Source organism: Haliotis rufescens, unplaced genomic scaffold (genome assembly GCF_023055435.1).
Source record: "Haliotis rufescens isolate VD_foot unplaced genomic scaffold, xgHalRufe1.0.p SCAF_8, whole genome shotgun sequence".
Lineage (NCBI taxonomy): Eukaryota > Metazoa > Mollusca > Gastropoda > Lepetellida > Haliotidae > Haliotis > Haliotis rufescens.
This window is the reverse complement of record NW_025964372.1, coordinates 13,930,380-13,957,353: the sequence shown is the minus strand read 5'-3', so window position 1 is coordinate 13,957,353 and position 26,974 is coordinate 13,930,380. Positions and strand designations below refer to the sequence as shown.

General features: G+C 40.1%; 1 protein-coding gene across 2 annotated transcripts in view; it reads left to right on the top strand.

The window, feature by feature from the left end:
- LOC124149041 (coiled-coil domain-containing protein 180-like) overlaps positions 1–6,531 on the top strand; it is a 95,309-nt gene extending 88,778 nt beyond the window's left edge. For both annotated transcript variants that reach the window (XM_046520383.2, XM_046520382.2), the window contains 4 exons: positions 486–597; positions 1,363–1,479; positions 3,794–3,921; positions 5,786–6,531. In XM_046520383.2, the coding sequence (XP_046376339.2) occupies positions 486–597; positions 1,363–1,479; positions 3,794–3,921; positions 5,786–5,914 (486 nt within the window). In that variant the 3' untranslated portion in view covers positions 5,915–6,531. The remainder of the gene's footprint in view (positions 1–485; positions 598–1,362; positions 1,480–3,793; positions 3,922–5,785) is intronic.
- Positions 6,532–26,974: the final 20,443 nt, after the last annotated feature.

Genomic DNA, 26,974 nt, shown 5'->3' with positions numbered 1-26,974 from the left:
CACCTGCTGTAGGCCTGTAGCAGCTAGATCTTGTGTCAGGCCCAAAGTTTCAAAGTCTGTGGGCCCTGATGGCAGCCTGGCAATTTATTTTATTTCAAACAGTGAATATTTGTGTTCAAATTTTTAGCAGCCTGATTTACCATGGTTTAAGTTGTGCAGTTAACACAAAAATGTCCCAGTAGGCATCCTTAACACCATTTATCCCCTACTGAAGAGTGAGTGAGTGAGTGAGTATGATTTTATGCTGCTGTTAGCAATATTCCAGCATTATCACTGCGGGGGACAACAGAATTGGGCTTTACACATTGTACCCATATCGGGAATCTAACTCGGGTCTACGGTGTGACGAGCGAAGACTTTAACCACTAGGCTACCCAACCGCCCCCTACTGAAGAGGTGTCTTCAGCAATTGTAAGATAAGACAATGAAGATCTGGTTCATTCCTGTGCTCTCTCCTCTTTGACCGTGAGTGTGTTGTGTTTCAGGCATGTGCTGTGGAACATGGCCGACAGTTCCTGGAGCGCTTGGCTGGCATGGGGGAGAGACAACTGCTGCAGTTTGATAACCTGCTGGTCGTGGACGATGTGGAGAAAGGAAGTGGGTGGTGTTTTTTGTTTTGTATGTTTGGGAGATGTTAAGGCTTACATTGTTGAGGCTATGCTTGTTGGTGAAAATTTTGAACCAACTTCCGCCAAATATGTTATGTTTGTCAAAACAACTTCGCCATTAATTTAAATAGTTATTGACCTTGCATGGTCACATGTACAAGCAGTCAATAATATATTGTTTAAGTGGGGGATGGGAAGAGATTGGTAATAAAACGCAATGCAAAAGATGATTGTATTTTTTTGTTAAATAATTATTAGTATTTGGGGTGGGGGTGGGGGAAGGATTACTATTTTTAGACCCAAATTATCTAAGTTATTTGTAACTGCCTCAAAACGGGGGTTAGCATCTCTTTATATACAGTGAAATATTTATATCCGACCAGTTTGTTGATAAAGTTTTTTTCTATACAGCTTTTACATTTGTAATATTCACTCTGTGATTCTGGACAGGATGTCCACAGCAACCTATGCTGGTCATTATGGCGAATAAATGGATCCAGTGGTCAAGCTCGGTGATTTGGATGATTGTGTGTTATCATATCCCGATGGTGTGGATGTTATTGTAATATCAATCACTGGATTGTCTGCTGGACATTCAACTATTTACAGTCCGCAGTCATATAGCTGTAATATGGCCGACTGTGGCGTTAAATAACTATAAACCTAACTGTAATACATAATCAGTGAAGCCAGGATTGTCATGTCTTGCTTGATCTTGTTCCCATACAAATTCTGAAATGTTCTCCCTCTTCAGAGGTAGAAGCTACGAGGCACCCAACAAATGAGTTGATCCGCCGCAAGAATGCTGGACAAAGTTTGTTTGATACGGAGGACAAGAATGCCCTTCCCAGAGGAAAAGGAATATGGACAGGTAAGGTCTTACTTTTTATTAAAAGAGAAAAACTGAAACAGGTTTATGTCTTTTAGATGACAGCAAGGAAAATTTTGTTTGTAGAAAAGAATTCTCAAAACTGCACGGAGATCTATATGGTTTTCTAAGCTGATATACAGTGTACTTACTTTTAAACTTATGAGGAATGGTGGCATATTTATTTTGTATTTCTATTATCGTCAACAATTTTGGAGGATTATCATCACTGTATTAGGTATTATGTTTAGAACAAATCTAGATATAAAAGGTATAACACTTAACGATAAGGAAAATAAACTAGGTCAGTATGCGGACGATGCTCAATTATTTCTAGATGGATCTGAAAAAAGCCTTAATACATCAATGGATACCCTCAACAAATTCTATCAAATGTCAGGACTTAAAATAAATGTAGAAAAAACAAAAGTAATTTGGATAGGATCATTGTCTGAAAGTAATCTAGTTTTAGCACATGACTTTAAACTTGATTGGTATAAGGGAGATTTTGAAAATTTAGGGATAACTTTAAATGCTTCATTGAACGACCTTTGGGTAATCAATACTAGAAAAAGATTAGAATATATTAATAGACTACTAGCTAATTGGCGTAGAAGAACCTTAACTCTTATTGGAAAAATTATGGTTATCAAAACTCTTGCTATATCAACTCTGGTACACATCTTCTCTGCTTTACCTAATCCACCTTAAGCATTTATTACCGACCTAAACACAATAATTTTTAGATTCCTTTGGAATAACAAAAACGACAAAATTAAGAGATCAACTATTAGTAGAAATTATGAAGATGGAGGTCTAAGGATGATAGATATTGAATGTTTTATTAATGCTCTCAAACTATCTTCATTACAAAAGTAAATTAAAAGGCATGAACATTCTACAACAATCTTTCCTCTAAAACATCTTTTCAAACTTGGTTCTAATGCTGTAGACTGTTTGTCTAAACATGATAACCCTTATTTGAGAGATGTATTGTCTGCTTGGAAGATATTTTACCAAAAAATGAGTTTGTATGAATATGATTTGGACCACATTTTGAATCAACCACTCTGGCTGAATCATTTATTTGAATCATCTTATATTATAAAAAATTGGTTTTCTTAGTTTTGAAAATTTCAAACAAAGATATAAGATCCAGGGAACTTTTTTAGACTTTCAAAAATTACTGAACAATATTCCAAAGAGTTGGAGATTTCAAATCAGAGACAAAACCCTTGATGTTAATGTAGTTCAACTGAACAATATATGTAAACACTTTTTTAATGACGTTAAAAAATCAAGGACTTTTTATGATGAACTAATTAGGAAGGATACTGTCCCGAAATCATTAGAACACTGGAATACTGTTTTTCCTCATGGTTTGGATTGGAAAGATATACTTCTATGTTATAGAAAATGCACTCGTGATTGTAAACGTTTAGATTTTCAATATCGATTTATAAACAGAATAATTTACACTAAGAAAGATTACTCAAGATGATACTTGTCGATGAAGATATTTGTACTGTCTGTAAAACTGCTTCTGAAGATATGTCTTATGTATATTTCGATTGCCAATCTGTTCAACAATTTTGGTTTAAAGTTTAAAACTTCCTAAATAACAACCTGCAAACAAATTTCATCCCTTCGAAACTTAATATCTTTTTTGGAATTTCCACTCAAAACCATGTAGCAAATCATATTATTATACTAGCAAAGAGATTCATCTACATATCAAACATAAAACAAGATTTATCTTTCCAACAATTTCTTTCACTACTAAAAGACACAATTTGTTTGGAAAGGTATATCGCTAAAAAAAATAATCAATTTAACCAATATGCTCAGAAATGGCAAAACATACATCTCATAATCTAATGAAGCAGTTGAAACATATTACCTGTTAATTAGTAATCATCTATTTCTTGTAAACAATTATCTATAATCTCCCTCTCAGTTTGAGAAGAACCTCAATAACAACATACCCTACACAATCTGCCTGTCCTCACCTATGAAAATTATAACTTGAGTTAATACTGTCATATATACACATGTTAATATCTACACTTGTAACAATATACGTGAAATGGAATAATAAAAAAAAAGATTTAAAACATTTTTTAAAAATTTGGAGGACTCTGTAAAGTACACGTCTGCATCAAAGTTTGAAAGGAATATTGTCATGGGGGCTGTGCAGCTGTCATCCCCACAAACTCCTCAGCAGCTGCTGAAATTTGCAGCATTCCATGATGGAAAGAAATATGATATCGATTGATAACTCATTGATTTCAATACAAATAGTGTGCATGTTTAACAGGCCTTCCAAGCAATGAACTTGTTGTGGGCCCTAAGCCAACTAAAGCCGAGAAGACAGCGTCAGTAACAACAGCCAAGACTACCCTTGGGCACAGCGCTACCATCGCCGCCAGAGACCAGGCTTACAAGGTAGGTCTTGCCTCAGAGCAGAGGCAGGTGTTCTGTCACACATGCTGACACTTGTATTGTATGGCCTGAAAGTTGACGGACTCTATGATCCTGAAAGGCATTATGTGGGACATGATATTAGGATATGTCTGCATTCCAGTGGATGGACATCACCAACATGTCTGTCAGATCAGGGTTCTAGAACAGGCGTCAGATTAGTCAGGCTTCAGTCATTGACATAGTTTTCTCAAATGGCCAAAAGTGTTCCTGCAATAATGGACAATACAGAACTTATGAAACCCTGGAAATACCCTATGGCCATTTGTCTCAAATTGTCTGAGAGGGCAAGACCAGTTTATTTCATCTTCTGTTAACAGTACTGCTGTAACCATTGTTTATTTCATAATGAATAGGAGCTAGAGACATCCAGAGTTAAGAGATTGACGTAGTATCACAAAGCTTTCTTCATGCTACATCTATTGTTTCAGCCATGTCATTGAAAACAAATGAAATATTCTTCTCATGTATATTTGGGAAAAGAACAATCGGGTTGAGTAAAACATTGATCATTATTATTTTATTACATCTATCCTCTTACATTAGTCCTCAATTCGATTGAAATAAATAACTCATTGAGATTATTACGTGATCCTCAATATAACTTAACATATCGATATATATGATATGAGGGTCCCTGTCTACCATCAAGAGTTATCTCCCCTTGGACCACAGGCAGTCTGTGTTAGTGTGTGGAGTTTTTAGAATGGGTCCCTAGTATAAAAATGAAGGCCTTCTCCCAGCTCAGACTGACCTGACTGGATACCCGTTTATAAGAACAACTGACTTTCACATACTGGGACATATGGAACATCATTACTGGACAGAATGAGAGCAGCTGTAGTCACCTTAGCGTGTAACCAAGGCACGGACAAAGTGGGCTGAAGATGAGGAACTATTCAAGTTACTGTCATCCCACATCATATCAGGACATTAGGGACTGAAGCATTTTATATTGTGGAGGGGGAGGCTGGAACTTTTGTTTAGCTCCATGAGATACATATTTTCTCTTTAAAAAAATTTGGATCCGAGATATATTTTGTTTCATTGAGTGAAAGTTGATTTATTCCATAGAAAGCAATGTCCCAGCTGTGTCCCGCCAGACAGTCTGGGAAACGTTTGGTCCAGGACATGTAAGACACAAGTTGATGTATGAGCAGCGATCCATGTAGACAGGCAACGATGACAAAAATCAGCTAGTTCACAAACTGTAACACATCATCCTCATGTTAGTGTCATCTAAGGCACTACAATTCCCTGTGCAGAGTAGGCATGCCAGAAACCTATGATTGTGGGTTCGAATCCTGGTTCGCCCAGATTATGTTTCCAGGTTTGTCAGCACCATACCCGTGTTCGTGGGTTTCACAGAATTGGAAACATCTAAAACCTGCATCACTTTGTGCTTCCCCACATATTAAGCTGACATGCTATTATATAACTAAAATACTGTTCAAAGCGGCATTTAGCACAATGACACAAAATCAGTTAACTTACAAACTTTAACAAATGATCCTCACTCTAGTGTAACCCAAGTCATCTATGATGTCATAGAGTCACCTGACATACATGGAGTGGTCAGGTTCTGTGACCGAGCTGGCTGTGTGTCATTGTGCTTCCATGACGTGAATCATTGCTCATGTTGCTTTTCAGTGATTGGTTTGCCTTGCCCAGAATTGGTTATTTACAGCCCATGGTGATCTTGTCAGAATATTACCATCAACGGCATTGTGCAGTGTTCACTCACCTTGGTCGGTTCATATGACCAGCGAGGTCCTGTTCTGATATATTCCATTGTTTCCTGAATGTGTGTTTCATTTTCTTTCTCCAGGAGTACAAAGCTAAGTTTGAGCACACATTGGTGTTGATCGAGGCTGAGAAGGCGCGACTACTGCGAGCAGAACAGCGATGGGTTGACAGCTGGAACATGTCCGTGGAGAAAGTCAAACAGCTTTACTAGAACACGGTCACAAGTCAAACAGTCGTAGTAGAACACGGTAACAAGTCAAACGCCTTCCTGAATGCCATGCTGTCATTCCTGAGCGCCATGGTCTATATTTCATGAATTCATATATTTTGTAATGATTCCGTTCCTGTGTATGAAGTGGTCAAAGCTTTAATGAGGAACACAGATTATACTACTTGAACATGTATGTGTGTATTATTAAGGTGTCTTATTTTAAGTTGAACTTTTCCTTTCCTTAAGGTTGATCACAAAATTGCAATACACTGGATTTGTCCCGTTTAAGGTTATTGGAGGTTTTTGTGGAGTGCAAAAGCATCTAATATATTTGTTTGTAGTTAAAGTTTCTCTTTATATCTGATATGAATGTGATATGTAACATATTCCTAATATATATATATGTACATGTTGCTGGAGCTCAGTGATAATGAACTGCTATTGTGGGTCCGTCCATTCTTGTTTTATTTTATACATACTGCTTTTTAGTGCACAAATGTACATTTTACTGAAAGCAAATACGCTGTAAATGTGTGTGACGATGAGCTGTGATATCCATATTTGCCTTGTTGACAATTTTCATGAATAAAGAGTGTCGAGGTTGGTCCAAACCATTAGTTTGTTTGTCACGTGTTTCTTTCCTCACATGGGTACAGTGTGTGAAGTCCAGTTCTGATATCCCCAGTCATTATGCTGCTGAAATATTGCAAACATCAGCATAAACACCATTCTTATACACACGCACGCACACATGCACACACACACACGCGCACGCGCACGCGCACACGCACACGCACATTCAGCAAAGGGATTGTTTATTGACATTTCTCATCCTATTCTGTTCCTTTTTTATCTAGTTCTCTTCAAACTTTATTTATTTGGTTTCTTCACAGTGATACGTAACAGTCACAACATTTTGGGTAGCAGTCAAAATCAAAATCTAACCCTGACACACATTGTCAAGATCTGCTTGAGGTAGACTCAATCCCAAATCAGTTGACTTCGGTTTACCAATAGTATGACATGTCATCTCAAGGTTTCGTTGATAACATTAACGAGATTCGTTTCCACTGTGATCACAATGAAATCTCTGACACTCAATCCCAGCTTCACCTGACTCTGTTCACCGTCATTCTCGTGGACTTGTCATACATCACAAGCATCTTCTTGAGTCTACAAAACTGGTATGGGCGGCCCTATATCTTACATTGGTTCTGGTCATACCATGTCAATGTCAGATCAGGTGTGCATGAACATGTATGTGGGGTCCCACAAGGTTCTTGGACCTATGCAGGTCTCGGTGATCTAATCTGTCGTGCTGTCGATAATCACTACTAGGCTGCCGATGATGCCCAGTTCCTGAAATCGTTCAGTCCCAAACCTGAGATCATTCAAGTTCAATAATGTGTCTCCGACGTGAAATCTTGCATGACCACACGTACATTAAAACTGAATGACAATAAGACTGGTATTTTGTTGGCTGTACATTGAGCTACTGTCATTAGTGGGGACTCACCAATATCTTTCAGTGCTGAAGTGAAAACATCCAGGCCTTTCAGTGTAGAAGAAAACATGTGGGGTACATCGCAAATGGAGACCCGTGAAGATTCCGGGGTAGAATAGGTCTTCAACAACCCATGCTTGCCGTAAAAGGCGACTAACGGGATCGGGTGGTCAGGCTCGCTGACTTGGTTGATGCATGTCATCGATCCCAATTGCGTGGATCGATGCTCATGATATTAATCACTGGATTGCCTGGTCCAGACTCGATTATTTACAGACCGCCTTCATATAGCTGGAATACTGCTGAGTGCGGCGTTAATCAACAAACCAACCAACCAACCAACATCGCAAATGGACGCCATCTCCTGACATCTGAGGCAACATGTCATTAAAGTAAGGTCAATGGTGCTGTCCCGACTCTACTTTTACTGTAGTAGTCTTTTCGGAAAAATGCGATAGGACTTGGTAACCAAACTACAGCAGTATAGAATGCAGCAGCCCGAATCAACAGAAGCAGCAACACTCCCACACCAGTCGCCTCCACTGGTTACTGGTCTCAGCGACTTTCACTTAACGGTGTATTAAAGGGTCAGCGCCATCATACTTTGGTAAGAGAATGTGTACCATCTAGATACCTCAGAGCAGCTTAATGCTCATCATACCAGCTACTAGATGAAAAGGTTTGTTCACTGACGTTGTTCCCATCATACCAGCTTCTCTTTGGAACAATTTACCTCTCTCCATCAAGAAATTTTCAATACTTAGCAGCCTTCAGTCAAGACTAAGAACTTTCTTTTTTCGGGAAATACCATGCGGATGCCTACTTGTAGATATTATGTTTTTCAATCTGCAGTCTGGTTGTACGTGTGTTCAAGGCGAACCGCATCTCCAGCAATGCCCGTGTCTAAGTGCCATGATCGTGTTGTTTATCACTTGTGTGGAAATGTGTAGCGCCGTGAGCAATCATTTCGTTATTGGACATTAGGAGCATTATTACATGGCTTATTATTATTACATGGCTTTCAGAAAACAAAATATGTCATATAAGAAAATGAAAATGGTTTTTGGCTTCTCTTTCTATTATGATCAACATTAGCAGTGCAAAAAAAAATCAATATTTACTCATTTATATAACATCATTGGACCCACTAAAGTCTTTTAAAGTGAACTCTGCTGTAATTTCAACAATGGGTAAACATCACATATTACGTTGTCATACTGGGTTTACACTGTACCGGTAGAGACAGATATTAATCAGTTGACAGTGTGTGTGATTACCCGTTAGGTAAAATGAGGTTGATGACCGCGTCCATCTCCAAATGTTTTGGTAAATCATACGAAAATTGTACCTCTAATTTTCTCCCCGATCCTGGTCCCGTGGTGATTCCGGGTTAGAATTGGTCCCCAGCAAACTATACTAGTCATAAGAGTCGACTTCGTGGATCGAGTGTTCATAATATCAACCACTGAATTATCTGATATGATTAATTATTAACAGGACGCTGTCCTATAACTGGAATATTGCTGTGTGCGGCGGTAAACAACAAACAAACACGTCGCCCTTGCATTTTCTGTACACTGCAAGTCGTATCACATTATTGACAAAACTTCTAGATTTGTTTGAGATATTTCCCAGTCAGCGTTCAAAAGGCCCCTTTCTTTGACTGTACCCAATAGCAGGCTGACATGAAGTGTTCTTCCAATGGATGTGTATTATTACACGACAATAATTTTTACTCCATAGAAAACGATTATAAATGCTTACATATTAGTCTGGAACGCCCTAACACATATCGATTTCAAGATTATTTGGTCTGAGATTATCTACACACATACTATTAATTTGTTTTAAAATATGTCTGATCGGCATATGAAATATTGCACACTTGACGACAATGTCATTGATTTTTCCTTCTGCAAAGCGATAGTATCCGAACTCTTCGAACTTTGTACTTTCAACTATTGTCGACATTAGCTGAACAAATATTTCCAGTACAAGTGTAATTAAATCTTACCATCTTGATTTATAAGGAAAACGTCATTTTCTTCTTCTTGAAGTGTAAGGAAAACGTCATCTCCTTCCTTTTAGTGTGTAAGTAAAACGGCATTTTCTTCCCTTTTCCCAAATGGACCCAGTAGAAACTGTCAAAGTAACTTAGTGGTGATTGTGACAAAGTCTCGCTTAAATATGCAGTGAGGTGAATCACAAAGTGACTTAGTTGAAGAAAGGCTTTAGGCCAAGGAGATACCAGATGTTCCTCACTGAGAGACTTCATAAGCAGCAGGACAAGTGGCCTTGGTCTTCTTGCAGCATGGGTGACTGCTCCTGATAAAAACCCTGACCTGTTTGACAATGTGCACTGTTCTCTCAAGTAAACTGTCTATGAATTTGGCAGTTTTGCATCTGAATGTTCATTTATATAATAGCATTATGTTGTTGATTGCTTTGTGAGGAGGGTTGGCTCATTCCTCTAAGGCACCACAATACGTTGTGCAGAGTTGCATCCCCAAGACAAGAAAACCTATGATCGTGGGTTCGAATGTTTCATGGTTTGTCAGCACCACAGCTGTGCTGGTGGACTTGTTCAAAGTGGTAAACATCCTAGACATGCATCACTTCGGGCTCTCTTCTCACATCACGTTGACATCGTTGTCACTGTGATAGAACTCATATACTATACTGTTCAAGAGGCAGGGAGGTAAACATTCACTCGCTGGTATGGTCAAATGAGAAGGCTTTCAAACGCGTGAGAAGGATATTATTATTAAAACATTATTATCTGTTGTTGTTTTCTCTAACTTCCCAAACACAATATGAATACTATGGAATTACTATGGATAACATGCATGTAAGACATATCTGCATGATATTCCTTCCCGATACAGTTAAACGCCGCTTTGTCCAACGTCTGGTTGTCTCGAAGTAAAAGCTTGGTCACTGCATATTCTTTTTTTAGTGGTAATTTTCGGTTGTGTCGAACTTCTGATAACTCGAAGTATTTACGTAGGTCCCTTCAACTTCGACACAACGGAGTTTGACTGTATTCTGAGAAAGTTATCAGAAGAAAAACTCAAATTCATCTGATTCACCCGTAACACTTAGAATATGAAGAATTGTATTAACAGTGTTTGCATGTGATCAGTGCCTTCAGTTAACAATAGTAAGTACATGGTAGTCGGCAGCAAGCCTGGTCCGAACTTCACCCAAGCATGAAATATTACATGACATACAGACGTACAGACGTACAGATAGCTGGTACGGTATGAGCTACTGCTTGTCTGCAGCAAGTGTGTCATGTGATCTGATCGTCTGACAAATGCTGATGAGGATGCACATACACTTCCTCGTGCTCATTCGTGTCATATTGAAGGGCGCTTGTAGCCCGGTGGTCGAACAACCTCGCTCTGAAGACTTACCTCCCTTAGTCATGCCAGGATCCACTGGTCCTATGTTTGATTCCATCATTCCCTGAAAGTCCAATATTCCCCCGATTGTGCCCCTTTGTTGATACTGTATCCTGGTGTGGTGTTCGTGTTACTTTCGCCTTCTTTCACACAGCTGATATGTGGCGCAATGACGGAAAACTGTTCAAAGCTGTGCCAAGTGACTTGAGAAGCTCATCCGGAGATAGTTCCTTATCAAAGTTAGTATATATTTAATACTATCTAAATCTAAAACATAATCTGCTCTTGTACTGAGTTTCCGTCATGTGATTTGAAACAAATGGGGCACAAATGTATTTTGCTTGTTGAAAGTTTTGTTTATTTCTTAATAGGAGTAGGTGTGTATGTAGTTATGTCATGAAATATATGTCTATATACTCTGTCATAACTGTTGCCGGAAAAAGGTCTACCTTGTGTCATCTTATATGATTTTTTTTTTTTATTGTTGTTGTTGTTGATGATGATGATGATGATGATGATGATATTAATAATAGTATTAATAATATTCATAGTATTATTATTTATTTGAATGCCTACTCCCTGTCAAACCTAGGCAGAAATGGTTTCTTCCTATTACATCATTCAACTGAAGTCATAGACTAACATTTAGTCTCTGAAATCTTATATTACACAATATCCTTCTTGACTCTAAAAATAAAAAAAATTCCCTACGCTGATTTCAGAAATCAGCATGGAATAGAGCTAGCTTGAGCTGGCTAGACTTGCTTTTGTATGCATTTCTAGATTATTATTTTTTCATAAAATAAATATATTCCACGGTCATGGTGCAGGACTACTGAAGTCAGTGTACACTAACAAACCTAATTTCAATGATTTGTCGCGTTTGGGTGAAATATTGATGTGAGCGATGGTTTTTTTACCAGTTAGGTAAATCTGAATTTGTACGACAAAGTAGTTATTTATCATGAAATATGATTGTTCAAGTTCCAAACCTTCATTATTACCGAACACCGATCACAAAGTCACGGCACATTTGATGAGTCATAAGTATTACTATTTCTTGAAAATGGAAAGTGACCATTGCTGTCTCAACAAACACTGTCTTGAAAGTCGCAGCATCGCGTTGTCTAAAAAAGTGATAGTTCTTTATTATTTATCTCCCAATTTCTGTCGCCAATTACCGAAACGTGGCATCTTTGATTAACTTGACGGGGTGCGCGCTGAGTAGCGCCAAATGACTTTTTAATGACTTATGGGGTTTCGTCTTTTGACATTTCACATTATCCTGCAAATGAGGCGGCCTCTGTGCAACCTAAACAAGACAAAGACCCCTGTGTCACTGACTAGATTAGCTTCATCATAAAGTTTATCCAAATGGGAGTTCTATATGTATTCGTTTTGTTTCCATATGAAAGAAATTGAATTATCAACTTCCCGAGAGATCAGTAAAGCAATTGCATATTTATATATATCTTTACAATTCGCGTTTAGTGTGTCATTAAAAGAAAGGATAATATATCCTTTCACCTATAACAAAATACGAATGTGTAAATGTTTCGTATGCTTAATGCGCACACACAAAAACACAAACACACACTCACTTCTGGATCCGAGTTCTGAAAATAAAAATATCCCACCAATGCAGAATAGCAAATAAAATATGTTTTACACGAACTTGAACATCTCCTTTTTGTGTCAGTCAAAAAAAACTCTTTTTTTATGCAATGCATTTACTGTGTTAATTTAAAAGATATGTCGTGTAGTGCCTGATGTCTCGAGAACCACGAACACGTATAGAACACGTGCAGATTGATTGACGTGTCACTAAAAACATGCCCTGCAAGTGTAATAATAATACAAATATCATAATGATAATATATGATATTGGACATTTAACAAACGGGACTAACGACAATGGTTTCATACAAAATCACTTCGAACGCATACGAACACGACTCTATTCTTGACACTTCTGGTAAGCCCGAGCGCATGTAGAATTCGCGATGCATTTAACGGTATACATATATTCATATACATACCAAAGCTATTTATGAGTTTTGTTCGTGTCACTTGGAATTTTATTTTGAAAAAAAACAGAATTTAATTCAGAACGAACATGTCAACGTTGAATGAAATTAAAGTCATTCGAAAAGAATTATTACAATGCCTCGCAGTGCTACGCCAATCAACCGTCAACATGACCAGATAATATAGCTAAACTTGAGCATGGTGTATTCAGGTGAATGTAAATAATGACAGTTATTGCTTGTTTCTACAGCTGTTCCAAGTATATGAATAAAGTAGAATATATTTGAATAGCATTAACTCTTGTTGTCAAAAGGAGCATAACATATGTATGTACTACTCAGCGAAGCCACATTCCACACTCTTCCTCTATAATATTCAGTAAAACTGTTTTACTTCTGAACATGCATGACAGGTGTGAGTGTACGACAGTACGAATAATCATATATTTTATTATTTCTGTAAAGCCAATCTCGTTTTAGACTAGTTTTACTATTTCCTATTTTAAATTAACAGCCATAAATCATAAATTGATATTATATTAATTCGGGTGTCCCTCTTAATTTAATTTTATTAAAGTTTATTAACCAATTTATAACTGTAAATTTCAGTTAACGGTACAGCTTGACAATTCCACAGCTTCACAATATAATGAATCCATCAACGAATATGACATGCATGGACCTGCGTGCATAGAGGCTTGAAGAGCGATTTGGAACAGAATACAGCAGTTATATGCATGCGAAGCACATGTGCCATAATGTCTGACTTCTATAGGCTGTATAATACGCTAAGACACTGTATTTGTATATTCTGTGGAGAGTCTGGTTTTTCCCCGTTGAAGGTCAACCTGTTATTATGAGTAGGGCTGATTCACTCGTCAGGACTAACAGTGGGTTTGATTCGTCACAATATGTTAAGTGTGACATTGTCTATGTATAGTTAGGGCAATAATTAATGGCCAATTTAAAATTAATTCCTCATTTGAATCAAATTTACCTGAACTTGGTCCCTTTAATAGAGTTTGCATAGAAACCAAAGGTCGACATCATGAGCATCGTTCTACGCCGATAGAGAACACAATACACACTGTAATGCGGTACTTGCGACATGAAGTCTCCATTGGTACCGTGGGGAGCCTAAATGAATTATGGAAGCCTCAGGTTGCTGACAAAACTAATTCAATCCCAGCCCTTTCCTCCCGCGCCACGCCCCAGAGATTAAATGGCGTTTTCTGCTTCCATGGCTAGGTTCATGTTTCGCCCTGACAGTATATTTATGTGTTTCTAGTTTACTCAAGGCGCGTGTGTCGCCCATTCAGTACAACAAACTAGGACCTGTAGTCTGCTGTGCTCGCCCAGTTCAGTGGCAGGGTGTCATGGCGTGGAGTCGGTCCTGGTATTGATGTGTCCAACGACCCATGTAAAACCTCTTCAATTGGGAGCCTGTGAAGGACTTAACGCTGAAGTGTCAATGTAATTGAGCAGACATGCCGTCCGGGGGGGCATTATGGATTTGCGATGGAACATTGTTAGACAATGGTTCCCCTAATAAACATAATAATTCCACATACTTTGTGACAGTGACATCGGAAAATGAGTTTAATTAGTAGAAATTATTGTCCGAAATGTTGTAATGTTTAAGGCCATTCAGAGGTATCATATTACAGTGACATGTTCTCTGATCGCATGACCTATTTGCCCCGCAAGGACGTCGGTACACGACAAGGTTCGTGTTTTATTGACAATCACCTTGAACTATCAACTAATTAACATTTGTAGGTTCGCTAAAATATAAAGTTTTACCGACATTTTGGAAAAAAGTCAATATGATGCACGCCTGTCGTTGGCACAAAGTAAACATTTCCAAATATGGAACATTATTTCCACGGAATTCACAAAGAAGTCGAAGGCACGTTTTGCGCGATCAGATATATGGTATCGCTGTCATTATCCGTTTTATTAATCGTAGATGTGAGTTTTTGTTGAACGAGTTTGATCATTTAGTAGGGGAATGTCGTTTGGAAACACATGTAGGACATTTAACACAATATTAAAGACAATTTGCAGTTTCAGCATGAAACGTGCATCAAAACAATTATTTATTCTGTTGATTTTAGTTTGTAATCTTCATCTATTTGACCTTAAACTGTTGCTTTGTTTGTTGTTTCACACCACACACGGCAATATTCAAGCTTTATGGGAGGTAATGGAGAAAATAACTAACTTGTATAAAAAATGTTCGGAATGTCTTCACTTAACCTGGAACATATGTAAATAGTTGTGTAAAGTTCACTGTGATGTGGGTGGTTGTTTGTAAGGGAAGTCACAAACACTTTTCAAACATATATGACAACACATTTCTTAACTTAATTCAAATATTTTATCTCTGTGAGGATTTTTCTTTGAAGTAAATGCTTTTCAAGCAGTATCTCGAAATTTTGGTAATGTACACAAAGAAAAAAGATAAGCACGCCCTAATATATTTCATTATTGTCGTCGTCGTCTCATACGCCGAAAACTTTTTAACAAGTATTCGTCTGAAACAGCTGTGGTTGCCCAATCGTCGTTTCAGCACCAGAACCGTCAGGAACCGTCTGAAAGCAGCAGGACTTAGTGCTAGACGAGTCATAAAGCGTCCCTTGTTAAGAGATCACCACAAAGCTGCTCGTTTAGCATGGTGTATTGCGCGACAGAACTGGAATCTGAGAACTTGGAGACGGATCCATTGGTCAGACGAAAGTCGCTTTCTGCTCAACGTCACTGATGGAAGAACGAGGGTTTGGAGGCACCAGGACACGGCCTACACCCCCAGGAACATTAAACCGGCTGTTGCATACGGCGGGGGCTCGGTAATGGTTTGGGGGTGTATCTCTCATGATTGCAGGTTGGATTTGGTCACCATGAGGGGCAACTTAACAGAGGCTCAGTACATCTGGGACGTTTTGAGGCCCGTCATCGTTCCTCATTTTGACAACCACCCTCTTGCTACTCGAACTCAGTACATGGAGGACAATGCCAAGCCTCATCGTTCGCATGCAGTCGTGGATTACATGAGGGCAATGCAATAACGACTCTACCCTGACCAGCAATGGGCCCAGATTTGAACCCCCTTGATCATGTTTGGGATATTCTGGGGCAGCGCATACAGGCACGAGAACCTCCTGTACAAGATTTACCCCAACTGGAAGCAGCATTGAATCAGGAGTGGTTGTTGTTGACCCATCAACAGATCCAACGTCTGTCTGGAGGCATGAGACGTAGGGTGGAATGCGTCATCCGGGCACGTGGCGGTTATACCCGCATACTGGTCTGCATCACGTGTCATGTCAAGTGGAGACTTTAAGGAACATTTTTACATAAAACATCAAACGTAACTCGTTTACTTAATCCTGCAGCTCCATATTTTTTTTAGGTATTGTCTAAGGTCAAAAACAGTACCTGTGTTACCATGATGTTTTTGTCAGTAAATTTCAATCACAACTCACCAATATCTTCTTTATTTGTTGTCAAATGTTTGTCCTATCCTATGACATTGGTATCGCCCAGCTCCTGTGGTCAGTCATCCCTTGCCATGATTTTTGCCATTTGTCATGGTTCAGAAATAGGGGTGTGCTTAACACACGACTAGGGTCGAGTGGCTACAATGTGGGCAGGATACACTCACCTCTCAGCAACACCTGGTCTCACCACTATTTGATTTTGAATCATAAACACATGTTTGTGATGAAGTCGGAATCGTACAATTGACTCTGTTTTTTTAAAAGATTTCTTATGTTTATGGGAAGGGCTTTGTGGCTTTCAGTTATTGGGGTTCGTAGCCCAATGGCGTGCGTGTTCCAAACAAATTATGTATAGATCGCTATTATTGATAGCTGGAATAGTGTTCACTGCGATGTAAAAAATCACTTTCACTCACTAACTCAAACCTGCATGGATAACCACACCAGTCCATCATTTACAGTATGATTTATATATCATTTATAACACGTCGTCAGTGAGTGATGCACAACAATAACTGGATTACATCTGAGAGATGGTCTTTTACAACCAACGGCCAGAAGTAGGATCACATCTGAGAGATGGTCTTGTACAGTCCACGGCCAGAAGTAGGATCACATCTGAGAGATAGTCTTGTACAACCCACGGCCAGAAGTAGGATCACATCTGAGAGATGGTCTTGTACAGTCCACGGCCAGAAGTAGGATCACATATGAGAGATGGTCTTGTACAGTCCACGGCCAGAAGTAGGATCACATATGAGAGATGGTCTTGTACACCCCATGACCAGAAGTAGGATCACATCTGAGAGATGGTCTTATACAGTCCACGGCCAGAAGTAGGATCACATATGAGAGATGGTATTGTACAGTCCACGGCCAGAAGTAGGATCACATATGAGAGATGGTCTTGTACAACCCACGGCCAGAAGTAGGATCACATATGAGAGATGGTCTTGTACAGTCCACGGCCAGAAGTAGGATCACATCTGAGAGATGGTCTTATACAGTCCACGGCCAGAAGTAGGATCACATATGAGAGATGGTATTGTACAGTCCACGGCCAGAAGTAGGATCACATATGAGAGATGGTATTGTACAGTCCACGGCCAGAAGTAGGATCACATATGAGAGATGGTCTTGTACAGTCCACGGCCAGAAGTAGGATCACATATGAGATATAATTTGAGAAATGGTCTGGGACATGGTCTCCCCAGGCATCTGGAATACGTCGGACCCTAACACAAGTCAAGGACAGATTTAATATGACGTCACAAAGACCTGACCGAGGATTTCACTACACATTTTTATTTCATGTCTGTTTCCTTGCCTTAAAACAATATTTACACCGCGATTTCAATGGTCTTATTCAGAAGGCACGCCAACCCTTAGAAACATGGCCGATTAACGAGGAAGTGGCGACAAGGTAAAAGAAAGCATGTTGCTTTTCGTGCAGGTAATTTACAACGATAATATCCTGCAACAACCTCGCTGAAGCGACATATCAAACGTTTTCACGAATGAGCCAATTTCCCTATTCATGCAACATTAATTCTGATAAACCATTCTAATCTCTCGTCCAAATTAAACTGCACAATACAGTCTTTTACTTCTAATTAATTGACATGTGTCATTTTTAAATGGTTGGAGTTGGGGGAGGTAAAGCGGAGATGGGAAAGTTTTATGTTTGTAAATCCATTGGAACATTTCGCTACTGCTGATATCATTTTCGCATTTTACACCGACCGAAATAAGATTGATGCTACACTCGTCTCTGAACACGTCAAGGTCACCTTTCCTTCTAAATGTGGACAACTAAACTTGGTTTTTTTACACCTTAACAGAAACACAGAATCACGCGAAGAAAGCCCAATTAGGGATGGGGTGTGTGTGTGTGTGTGTGTGTGTGGGGGGGGGGGGGGGGTGTCAGAGGTTTTTGGATACACAAATATACTGAAAATAAAAACCTACCCTAGTGCTTGTCATATTTTTGATGACCCTCCCCATGTCCTTGTGCATGTGTCTTCATGGCCCAATATTCCAGCTATATGACGGCGGTCTGTAAATAATCGAGTCTGGACCAGACAATCCAGTGATTAATATCATGAGCATCGATCCACGCAATTCGGATCGATGACATGCATCACCCAAATATGAGTATTATTTGTTTTTGACCCTGCCCAAGAGACTGTCATATGTTTTGGTAACCCTCCCCTGATTCCATCTGAACCACCCACACAAAATAAATGACTGTAACCTTAAGGTCCAGGTAGTTATAAAACTAAGAACGAGTTTTTAAAGAATGTGTAATTTCTTGAAATTAATTGAATTTCTAAGTGCTGATATCGAACTGTATTTCTATACGTCCATACAAACAGAAATACTCATGATCATTAGAATGAGTGAATGAGTTGTGTTTTACGCCGCTTTAAGCAATGCCACAGCAATATGCCGGCAAAGGGACACCATCAGAGGGCTTCACACATTGTACCAATGGATGGGACAGACTTTGCCTTGTGGCATTAGATGTTTCCACTACTTTGGTTGTTGTTTAGTCTATGGTTGATAGTGGTGAACCTAAGCTTTATTCATGGTTACAAATCGCACAACACAATCGGCCGGATCTGCTTCAAAAAGACGTAAATACTCGCGTTTTGTAGTCCGAAGCGTTGGAACCCAGCCTGCTGAAACCTTTGTCATAGCCAGTTCATTCCTTAGAATGTTCAATGGGCTTTGTGACGTGGTGAGTCGTCATTTTTAACGGCTACAACTAAGGTTGGATGGTTGGTTTGTTGTTTAACGCCGCACTCAACAATATTCCAGCTATATGACAGCGGTCTGTAAATAATCGAGTCTGGACCAGACAATCCAGTGATTAATATAATGAGCATCGCTCCAAGCAGATCGATAACATGTATCAACCATGCTACCACTAAGGATAATGATGATAAAATACTTGACATAGGTCATCAACAATATCCTCAGTGGTAGCAGTTGAAGGTCTTCCTGATCTTGGTCATCTTCGAGGTTCTCTCTTCCCCTCTTGAACAGTGGCAAAGGAAGGAGCATCATCCCCTTAATTCTCTTTCAGCTGGGGATACTTGGTGACGGCGCGGGAGCTGATTTCTTTCCATTATCATCAACAGAGAATACCTTGACACGTGGAGGCAGAAATATGCTGGCTGGTTGTGTCTTTGGTTCGAATGTAGCCTGTAAGCTTGGAAAAAATTGTACTAACGTATGCAAACTGTTAAGGATGTCCTATACATCCTTTGTAGTAGGGGGCACGGGTGTCCCAGTCGTCTGAGGCGCCGCAATTCGCAGTGCAGAGTTGCGTCCCTTGGGCACGCCAGAAACCTCTAGGTTTGTCAGCACCATACCCGTGCTCGTGGGTTTCACCGAAGTGGTAAACGTCTGAGACCTGCATCACTTCGGGCTTTCCTCCCACATTAAGCTGACACGCCGTGATATAACTGGAATACTGTTAAAAGCGGCGTTAAACTCAACTCACTCACTCACTCCTTTGTAGTAAGACTCTTTTCAACAGTACATTCTATAACTTGAATGTTCACCATGTCATCAGCGTGTTATTTGTACGCAAAAACAGAATCGTAAACTGATTCATAGGATAGTACAACATGTTAACAGTTCTGTATTTCTATATTTCACTTTGCATCCACGTATAGAGACATTCGGTCGTCCGGATACTGAGAAACAAAGGGGAAATTAAACAGGATCCAATTACCCTCTGATTTGACATTGTTCATCACATTTACCTAATCAAATATATTCATGAAGCCCTGAAGTTTCAGTTCATCTGTCCACGGGAATCTTTACACACAACTTATATAAACATGATATACGCGGGCTGTTCATGTAGGATGTCATAAGCAATTTGTAACAGGTAGGTTTTCAAATATCTTCGAAATGACGCTGGCGTTTCCGGTGATTGATGTGTCCTGGAAGGGAGTTCCACAGCGTTGCGGCGGAACATCGGAACCTACGTTTGCCCATAGTTAGTTGCACTCAGGCTTTTGCAGAAGCTGTTTATCTTGTAAAGGCAGAACTCTGTTTGGTTTGTGAGGCTGAACGAAGGTCTTAAGATATGCAGGTGCAGAGGCTGTGTTGAGGCGTCGATGTATGTGGAACAGAATCTTGAAAGAACCTGCTGGAAACTGTGTGTCAATGAAGTTGTTGGAGAACTTGTGTGATGTTGTTTCGGCATCCTAGTGACGATTTACCACACAGGACGCAAGTTGCAGACAACTAAATTACAAGTTTTATCCTATGTTTCCAATCAGCAGTTTTTCTAACTTTGATTCGGTTAGAGTTAATAATGTGTATATTTATAATGCGCCAATCGGCATCATAATACATGCTCAAAGTGCTACATTATTTCCCCGGTCAATGGATCAGTGAGCACTTCATTTTCAGTCTCAGCTTCCTGGGGAGTATACAACCAAAGCTGCGTGCGAGGCGTTAGGAGGTTAAGAGTCGACAGTGTCATGAGAAAGAAAACAGTCTATGTATTTGGGTAGTGAGAAGCACTAAAATATGAAGAAAAAAACTAACTACATCCTAGCTTTTCAATCTAAGTGAAGAACCGGGCTAGAATGGTTCTTCAACAAACCATGCTTTCTCTAAAAAGCGACTATAGTTGTCGTTAGAGGCGACTAGCGGGATCGGGTGGTCAGGCTGCCGACTTGATTGATGCATGTCATCGTATCCCAATTGCGTAGATCGATGCTCATGATGTCAATCACTGCATTGCCTGGTCCAGACTCGTCATATTGCTGGAATATTGCTGAGTGTGGCGTTAAACAACAAACATCTAAGTGAAAAACAAAATAATATAAATTAATATGATGATATAAAATATCCACAACAATACCATTAGTCCACTGAGAACACATTTATAGGATGACATGAAAATTCACTTCGCTGGATAAGGCACACGTGTACGTTACACGTTTTGCACATGTGTTTAAAGTTCACCGTATAAACACCGACTCGGGCAGCGATATTATGTAACTTGCTATAAACACAGGTGCATCCATTTCCTAAACAATGCTTTACTATTGGGTGTCGTCTGGGGCTGTGAAATAAACAACGTCATGTGACCTGTCAGTTTGCAGACTTGAAGAGAGGCCGCTCTCGTGCTTCTCGTGCACTGTTTGAAGTGCAAACATTTACGAGAAATGTATAAGGTTATGTGTGAGAATGTACATGCTAATCAGAATTGTGTGATCAAAATTATGTGGAATTTAAGAATAAGAAGAGTCTGTGTGTCTCTTTGATCTAAGAATGAATGTCGAAATCAGCAGACTTCCAACAAACGTAGACATTCTGTGCTGTCCCGTCGGCCTTTGATATGCCGAATCTCATATTATTAGGTACACTTTACTTGCAAATGGTTAATCTTTTAGTACATAAATCGATATGTTTGCATGACAATAAATCAAACGAGTTGCACACAATCCAGTTCAAAGGAAACGCAGCATGGTGAATAAAATGTGCAGTATATAATTCGAAACAATTTGCACAAACTTTTCAACCCATTCTAACGTCTGGAAACCTGAATTAAATTAAGCGAACTCTAAACCAATAAAATAGTTTCGTGAGAAAATAAACTGTTGGGTTGTATTCCTACAAGGCAGGTCATATTGATCCAAACGAAATTGTAAACTTTTATTTCCGAAATGCGTTTACTTCCGTGCTGGTTAATTGAATAAAAATAAACATGCGTAGCTATGTTGTACAGTTAGATCTAATCTCTTAAACGACATCCTGTCTAACCCTTTGCTTCATTTATGGAAGCAAGTGATTATAGTCCTTTATGCTTCGTCTTAGGCGATAGAACCGCAGGCAGTCATTAACATCGCTAACGATCCTGACAAATCGGATCGCGAATGGGTTGTAAAAATGTCACATTTTCACAGTAAGGTTATTGGGAAGGATGTTGAACTAATCTTTGTTGACTTTTTCCTGAAACTATATCGACTGGCAAGATGTAATGGGGGGAAGGGAGATTTTGTAACGTGTAATGGACGATAAGAAAACATTGTAAAATTGAAACCAGTGTGGATTGCATGTGATGGTTTCCAAAAAGGACACGATTTGTTTTGAAAATAAATGCTACTTGTTTGTGTTTACTCATTTTCGCAAACATGGTGACTGTGTTGTTTAAATTTCAACCTGTGTGTTGTCATTTCGCCGAGTTGAGACTGAGATTGTATTAGATGAATAAACATATAAACGCACCGAATAAACAGATCGTGTTCGAACTCAGAAGAAGTTAATTGTCCATATCAGGGTACTGCTATAACAGTCTGGCAGAAGCCTTTGTGTGTGTTTGTTGTTCAACGCCGCACCTAGCAATATGCCGGTTATATGATTTAATTGTTTGTTTGTTTGTTCTTTAACGCCGCACTCAGCAATACTCCAGCTATATATAACGGCGGTCTGTGAAAATCGAGTCTGTAACGGACAATCCAGTGATTGATATCATGAGCATCGATCCACGCAATTGGGATAAGATGACAAGGTTTAAACAAGTCAGTGAGCATGACCACCCGATCCTGTTAGTCGCCTCTTAAGACAAGCTTAGTCGCCTCTTAAGACAAGCATAGTCGCCTCTTAAGACAAGCATAGTCGCCTCTTAAGACAAGCATAGTCGCCTGCCGCATATATGACGGCGGCTTGTAAATAATTGAATCTGGATCAGACAGGTTGATATTATGAACAGCGGTCCACGCTGTCGAGGTACGTCGAAAAGACATCAGCCAAATCACTGAGTCTGACCACCCGATCCACTAGGTCTCCTCTGGACCAGTATTGGTTGCCGTGGACCAAGTCTAACCCGGACTTTCCATTGGTTCCAAGTTTAGTCGCCTCTTACGACTAGCAATAGAGTGCCAGGGACACGTTGTACCAAGGTTTTGTTTGTTGTTTAACGCCACACTCAGCAATATTCCAGCTATATGACGGCGGTCTGTAAATAATCGAGTCTGGACCAGACAATCCAGTTATTGACATCATGAGCATCGATCCATGCAATTGGGATCGATGCCATGCATCATCCATGTCAGCGAGCCTGACCACCCAATCCCGTAAGTCGCCTTTTACGGAAAGTATGGGTTGCTGAAGACCTATTTTCTTACCCGGATCTTCACGGATTTGTACGAAGGCACCCACGGAAGTGTTGGTAGAGGATCCTAATGCGGACACTTTATCAGAGTGTCCTCTTCTGCAGAGACCCTGGTTTCTACCTTGAAAAATATACCCAGATTCAAGATTCCATTCAACAGTCTAGATAATAAAAATAGGTAATTCACGTTCCATTACATTGTAATCTTCCCATCCCCGGACGATAAACTAAATGCTTAGGAAAAAAGATGTTCAAGAAGTGCTCTGCAGTAAGCATATACCATAGATTTCGCGCATCGTTACATAGGCTTTATAGTTATGAAGGCAAATAACGTTCCTCCAATAACATTGCGACAAATAGCGCGGTACGTGACGAGAAAAGGAAACAAGATACAATCTTAACAGCTTATGTAAAAGCTGTAACCGCATGCGCATATATTTATGGTGTTTTGCATATGTCAAGGTCTACTGAAATTTTGTGGAGTAAATATGCCATATTTAGATCTGGGTTGCATGGTATGTGTTTTCATAAGGTTTAATTCGCAATGACACAAACCAATCATTAGTTTTTCCAAAAGATATTTCATTATGAAAATATTATCCTATGCATTGGTCAGACATACAGACGGTTCATTGAGGTTCCTTTTCTATACCTCAGTAGGCCTTGCTATCTTCTGTTATACACACACCCCAGCAGTTTATAAAAACACGACTACAACTGGTTTCCAAACTCTCCATGGGTGAATGTACACAAAATGTTAAGTGCTATTTAATAAATACTTGAAATTTGAACATTTAGCGTTTAAAGAGACCTTGGAGTGGGGTTTTCACTGATGGTGGCCATGTTAAACTCGGGATGACACGCATATCAAATCACCCCATGTTATAATGGACTCCGAACGAGAAAATTAACGCAGGCGATGTAGCATAACATTCGAGGGCCATAAAATACTTGCTCTAAAGCTCATATTTCTTGCCGTCGCCGTGGGCAAACTCAAGTCAACCGCGGCCCCTTCACCCGAGCGCAGCTCATGCGTGAAATCCGTGCGTAAAATGGTCAAAGGTCAAGTAACCACACAGAGGAAGAGTATTGATTTTTTGGTGCGAAATGAATACTCAGGGAACCTTCAACAAAGTGTCGAATGCATGCAATGCAATTTTCTCCTTCCAAGCGTTTCTAAATTAGCCATCTTGGACTGCAGATGCCTCTTTTTTCCCGCCCAACGGCCTCTCCAAATTAAAATGGCTTGAGCAACAGACGACAGTCAAGGCAAACGACCGGGTCTTCCTTTCGCGGCGTGTCTGTACCTTCATGTCAATCACGCGCGGTAATTTCTCGTCTGCCGCCAGGATGACTGGGGCCTGTGGTCCTTGTGATGTAAAATACGAGAAAAAAACGTTTTGAGTCTGAACCAAAAAAAAGCAAATTTCTCGTAAATTAATCAACGGTTGGTAATTCAGTCTCCCCTTAGCAGTTCTTCAGTTTGTTCCAGCTCGCGACAACTTGTCCGGCTTTTGGCTTCTGTCAACTACTACTGTAGTCCACAGACTACTGGCAGGGATCCGACACCACTGATCAGATCCGAATTACCATCAATAATACCACAGATGCTTCTGGCATTACACCTTTTACTGCCAACAAAACCTCGTTCAAACACACAGGCAACAAACAATATCACGAATACACACATAGATCACAAATCACATGCCACCCAGACACACACGCAGATCACATGCCATCCACACACACAGATCACATGCCATCCACGCACACAGATCACATGCCATCCACACACACACAGATCACATGCCATCCACACACACAGATCACATGCCATCCACACACACAGATCACATGCCATCCACACACACACAGATCACATGCCATCCACACACACAGATCACATGCCATCCACACACACACAGATCACATGCCATCCACACACACGCAGATCACATGCCACCCAGACACACACGCAGATCACATGCCACCCAGACACACACAGATCACATGCCATCCACGCACACAGATCACATGCCATCCACACACACACAGATCACATGCCATCCACACACACAGATCACATGCCATTCACACACACAGATCACATGCCATCCACACACACACAGATCACATGCCATCCACACACGCAGATCACATGCCACCCAGACACACACGCAGATCACATGCCATCCACACACACAGAGATCACATGCCATCCACACATACACAGATCACATGCCATCTACACACACAGATCACATGCCATCCACACATACACAGATCACATGCCATCCACACATACACAGATCACATGCCATCCACACACGCAGATCACATGCCACCCAGACACACACGCAGATCACATGCCATCCACACACGCAGATCACATGCCACCCAGACACACACGCAGATCACATGCCATTCACACACACAGATCACATGCCATCCACAAACGCAGATCACATGCCATCCACACACACAGATCACATGCCATTCACACATACAGATCACATGCAATCCACACACACAGATCACATGCCATCCACACACACGCAGATCACATGCCATCCACACACACACAGATCACATGCCATCCACACACACACAGATCACATGTCATCCACACACACAGATCACATGCCATCCACACACACAGAGATCACATGCCATCCACACACACGCAGATCACATGCCATCCACACACACAGATCACATGCCATCCACACACACACAGATCACATGCCATCCACACACACAGATCACATGCCATCCACACACATACAGATCACATGCCATCCACACACACACAGATCACATGCCATCCACACACACAGATCACATGCCATCAACATACACAGATCACAAGCCATCCACACACAGAGATCACATGCCACCCAGACACACACGCAGATCACATGCCATCCACACACACAGATCACATGTCATCCACACACACAGAACACTGTTTGCGACAAAATTTCCCCTAAGCAATAAATATTCCAGACAAAACAGAAAAGGGCATAAAGACATTCGAAGATGAAGTAACGTCAAAGTATTATAAGCAGTGTGTTTGCTAGGGAGCCATCAACTGCAATAAATACATAACTGTGTATACATGTGTCCCGGTGTACAGTAACCCACGCAGACACTCCACCTGTTGCTGCATCTGAGTGGATGCTTTATGTAAAACATACATTGTAATGCTAATTATGACAACAAAAATCATGTATAACTGATCTCGAAGGGCATATTTTTTACATATTCGTTGATTTATTTATTATTATTTTTGTTGTTGATTTTAATGGAAAAGCAACTGTGTGAAACATGTCATGTTAAAATGATCGACTGATCAGGCAAATACAACATTTCATTAAGTATTTGTTCAGTGAGCTTGTTTTTTCACAGCGATCATTAGAAGAAGTATCTTACTGGAAATTTTAGTCAAAGGGATGTTTTGCTCGAGGACATATTTGACAAC